We start from the raw sequence: 3,852 nt of genomic DNA, 5'->3' as shown, positions 1-3,852 counted from the left end.
GATGTTCCTCTAATCTAAATCTGAGTTCGGTGTGTTTTCATCATAGAGACGCCACTGCTCCCTGACTGCTACTCAGACACTCACCCACCTTCACGCACACACACATTAACACACACTTCCCAGCAGGGTTCTCCAAGTCACCAAATTTTTTACTTTTGCTTGTGAGTCTCCTTCACTTCCCCTGCAGGGAGGGGTGGGGATGGAAACCGGAGCCGCTCCTCCCGTACCTGCATCTCTCTCTCGAAACATTTGGGCGCCAGCATGCAAAGACGCCTCTCTCCTCCGCCATCAGCGGCCTGCACCCTCCAACCAACTCACACTGAATGTGCACGCACAAACACACAGCAACACTTACATTTCACACTGTTGGAGGATATGTGGCACTTGATTAAACCTTCATCTAGACTTTTTTTTATTAATTCTGACTTTAATTTTTGAAACAGAAATAAAAGAAATCTTTGCTATATGATACCTAATTTACACTCTGCATAAAATTTTCACCTTGAATTCCTGTCATTTTCTTGTAAAAAAAAAAGAAAGAAAAAAAAAGTTGCCTCGTTGAACTGACAAACCTGCCTCATTAAAATAATTTAAAAACACGGATCAACACCTTCCACCCAATAAATAAACTCTACTCTGAATCCTCGGACTATCAGGCTGATTGCTACATTCAAACGTTTGAAATTGGAGTGTATATTTAAAAAATTATAAACGCAGAACACGGAAACGATCAGAGCAGGAATTAAAATGAACAGTGTGTGTACGTGCGTGCGCGACAGTGTGTGATTAGTGAGAGGTTTGAGTGTGTATCGAGGCCACGAGTCTGATGAAACTTCAAACAGCCCAATAAATTAAATTTAATTGACATTAACACGCACGGGTGTAGTATGTGTACTATTCACAGAGGAGAAATTGTAACCACTTTCTTAATTAGAATCATCAAATTATTGGAGTATTTATTTGTTTTTTTGCGCATGTCCAAAACTCGTTTCTTCGCAGTTTAACTTGATGTGTTTTGCAGGAAAGGCCTTTGACGTGCAGTCACCGCGCGCACGGATGAAAATGCCCTTTAAAAAGTGGTCAAACTCCACTGTGAGGTTAATAAATTAATTATCAATTTGGGCAAAATTGCGCCCGTTCCTTGAATTCCTCGTGCGTAACGGACCGTGCGGCGTTTAAAGCCCCCCCCGCAAGCCCGCGAGACGTTTTAATCATGAACGCACGAGCTCGTGCGAGGTGTCCGGCACAGCGTCCTCGAGCACCGTGGGTACGGGGGTCAAAGTTAGGCAGAAACAAACCCCCTCCCTCTCTTCTAACGGAGACGCTTTGTCGGTACAAGTGACTCGAGCGACTCTGTCCACTGCTGCTGCCGCCGCGCGCGCGCGCGCCGCACTCCTGTGTGTGTGCGACCGATGGTGTGTCTGTGTGTGTGTCTGTGTGTGTATGTGTGTGTGTGTGTGAAAGCTACCACTAGTCGCCCCCAGTGCTCTTCAGTCTCCACTCTCCCTTCTCACCGCAGACTGAACGTCACGTCCGCACTTGAACTTGAGTTTTCTCCCACCGTAGAAGCCAGAGAGCCGCACAGAGCCGCGCACAGTCCAGGGGATGCGGGACTCCGCAGCTCGCGCAGAGACAAAAGAGGGTGGCAGTCAGTCCTCAGACCAGTGCTGGGCTTTGACTTGAAGAGTTGAAGTCTCGCGCGCCCGCCCGGCCGGCCGGCACTGTCAGTGCAGCAGTAGAAGTGCCCGCCACTTGTGCGACGTCTCGCGAAGAAGTGCCGCGAAGACAACTGGATTCCTATTTTCACACGTTAGTTGATCACCTGCCGTAGAGCCCCGCTCTCACACGCGCGCACACAAGCAGCGGCCGGTGTCCGGAGCGTCCGGTGGACACAGGTAGTGATTGATTGACCACCGGGAGGTGACCGCCGGCGCGTGGCGCATCCATCCCCTCCACTCCGAGTCCCTTCTTTTTTTTTTTTTTTCCTCCACACTTCCTCGGCTCTCCTCTGGCAGATGGTGTGAAAGCGGCTGCGGACGAGAAGAGCCGGACTACTCCCCCCCGACACCCCTCCTCACTCGTCTCCTCCGACGAAGGGGTGGTCGCGCAGCCACTTTCAGCACCGAGCTCCCAACGAGCGCCCGGGCGCCGCGCGCTGCGCCACGGCCGGTCAACGCAGAGCGCAGGAGCCGCCGAGGGGAGATCCGCGCGCGGGGGTCAGTCCGAGGGCCGCGTGCAGGGGCCGGTGCGCAGCGGTCACTTTGGGGTGGCCAGACGTCGGCCGGTTTTGGGGCCAGTTTGGCCAGCTACCGGAGCCGCAGGAGGAGGAGGAGGAGAAGGAGAGCCGACCCTTCCAGCGCCGCTCTCCAGGCGATGCCAGTGTAAATGCCAGGGCGATGTCCCGACGCAAGCAGGGGAACCCGCAGCACCTGTCCCAGAGAGAAATAACACGTAAGTCTACCTGCATGGCCCCGCATCCACACCACACAGCTTTTCACTCCTTTTTCCTTCACTTTGACTTTCTCTCTTTCTTTCCTTTTTTATATGTTTCGAGCGTTCTGTGCGTAAAAGTGTTAATTTTCAGACTTTGGATCAGAAAGTTTACGCAGGCTCCTCCAGACTGCTCCTTTTTCCCGTCAGGTCTTGTTTTAAAGATACATCTAGTAATATTCTTATCTTATCTGATTTTTACTGTCAATAGATAACCCGACATCAGGACAGTAAATTTACACTCCAAGCGCAGCGAGAGGAAAAAGTCTCAGGCTGCGTGTGTGACTTTTTACTGTAATCCATTAATTTTTTACCGTTTTCAGCTTTTTCTTTGATTTGACATTGAACAGCGGGCTCGTTGCGGCGCCAATTACTTTTAATTTCCTCCAAAGCATAATTATAATAATACAGATATTTGCTATTTATCCAATTTAAATGTTTTTCTGCTGTGCGCTTTTTAAGATTTTTTTTTTCTCGGTGAGCAAATCAAACACTATTTCTTACATCTAACTCCGCATTAAAGAAGAGAACGGTTTTAATTAATCTGATTTATTTCTCATGAACTCTTGTTTATCTTTCATTAAGCAAGCTTAACGAAGCAGATAACTCCGCCGTTTACTATTTAAGCAGGTTTTAAAAATAGAAAAAATAAATCAAATGGGAAGTTTTTAAAGTAACTCTTGTGTTTTCTCGATGGTTTTCGGTAACACGCTACTGTGTTTTTATAATTATTCCTTCCACGTTTTTTTTTTTTTCTCTCTTTCTCAAAAGATGCAAAGCTGATTCGTCCTCTTGGTTGTAATATTAATGTTCAGTTTGGATTATTTAAAACTCCTCACGCCTCTGAGCTGCGCTCACATCAAGTTTTTTTTTCTTCGACTCACGACATTCTGTGATGGTATTTACAGACTGATTTCCAAGAATTAATATAATATTAAATGGATTTAAAGATCCTAAAAAAGAAAATGTGTGATACAGTCAATGGAAATGTATTTATTTATTTTTTTTATGAGGAGAAAAAAGACTCATTTGACATATGACATCAAAATGACCCAAAATTAATTTCAGCACTTGGCCTTCCCAGTTCAGCTCCTCATCTCTCTCTCTCTCTTTTATTTTTTATTTTTTGTCCTCCTTCTTCTGGGAGTCTGTTGACACTATTTGCCCCTAAACTTTCTCAGCGGTGAAATGATATCTGCGGCCTCGGATCACTTTTCCTGGCTTGTTGATGATATTTGCTGCAGCGGCTGCAGGCTGATGCATCCTGACAGCAGCCTCTTCCTGACTGCAGGACTTCCAAAATCGCCAAACATCAGCGAGGAATGACACCTGAATCCAGCCGAGCGGCTGAAACGCCCCCTT

General features: G+C 47.1%; 1 protein-coding gene across 1 annotated transcript in view; it reads left to right on the top strand.

Moving 5' to 3' along the window:
• The first annotated feature begins 1,980 nt into the window (after nucleotides 1-1,980).
• Nucleotides 1,981-3,852, top strand: part of bcl11ba (BCL11 transcription factor B a) — a 41,506-nt gene continuing 39,634 nt past the window's right edge. The window contains exon 1 of the mRNA XM_030116151.1: nucleotides 1,981-2,451. Coding sequence (XP_029972011.1) covers nucleotides 2,397-2,451 — 55 coding nt within the window. The 5' untranslated portion in view covers nucleotides 1,981-2,396. The remainder of the gene's footprint in view (nucleotides 2,452-3,852) is intronic.

The sequence above is a fragment of the Salarias fasciatus genome, chromosome 19 (assembly GCF_902148845.1).
Source record: "Salarias fasciatus chromosome 19, fSalaFa1.1, whole genome shotgun sequence".
NCBI lineage: Eukaryota > Metazoa > Chordata > Actinopteri > Blenniiformes > Blenniidae > Salarias > Salarias fasciatus.
This window is presented reverse-complemented; position numbering and strand designations above follow the sequence as displayed.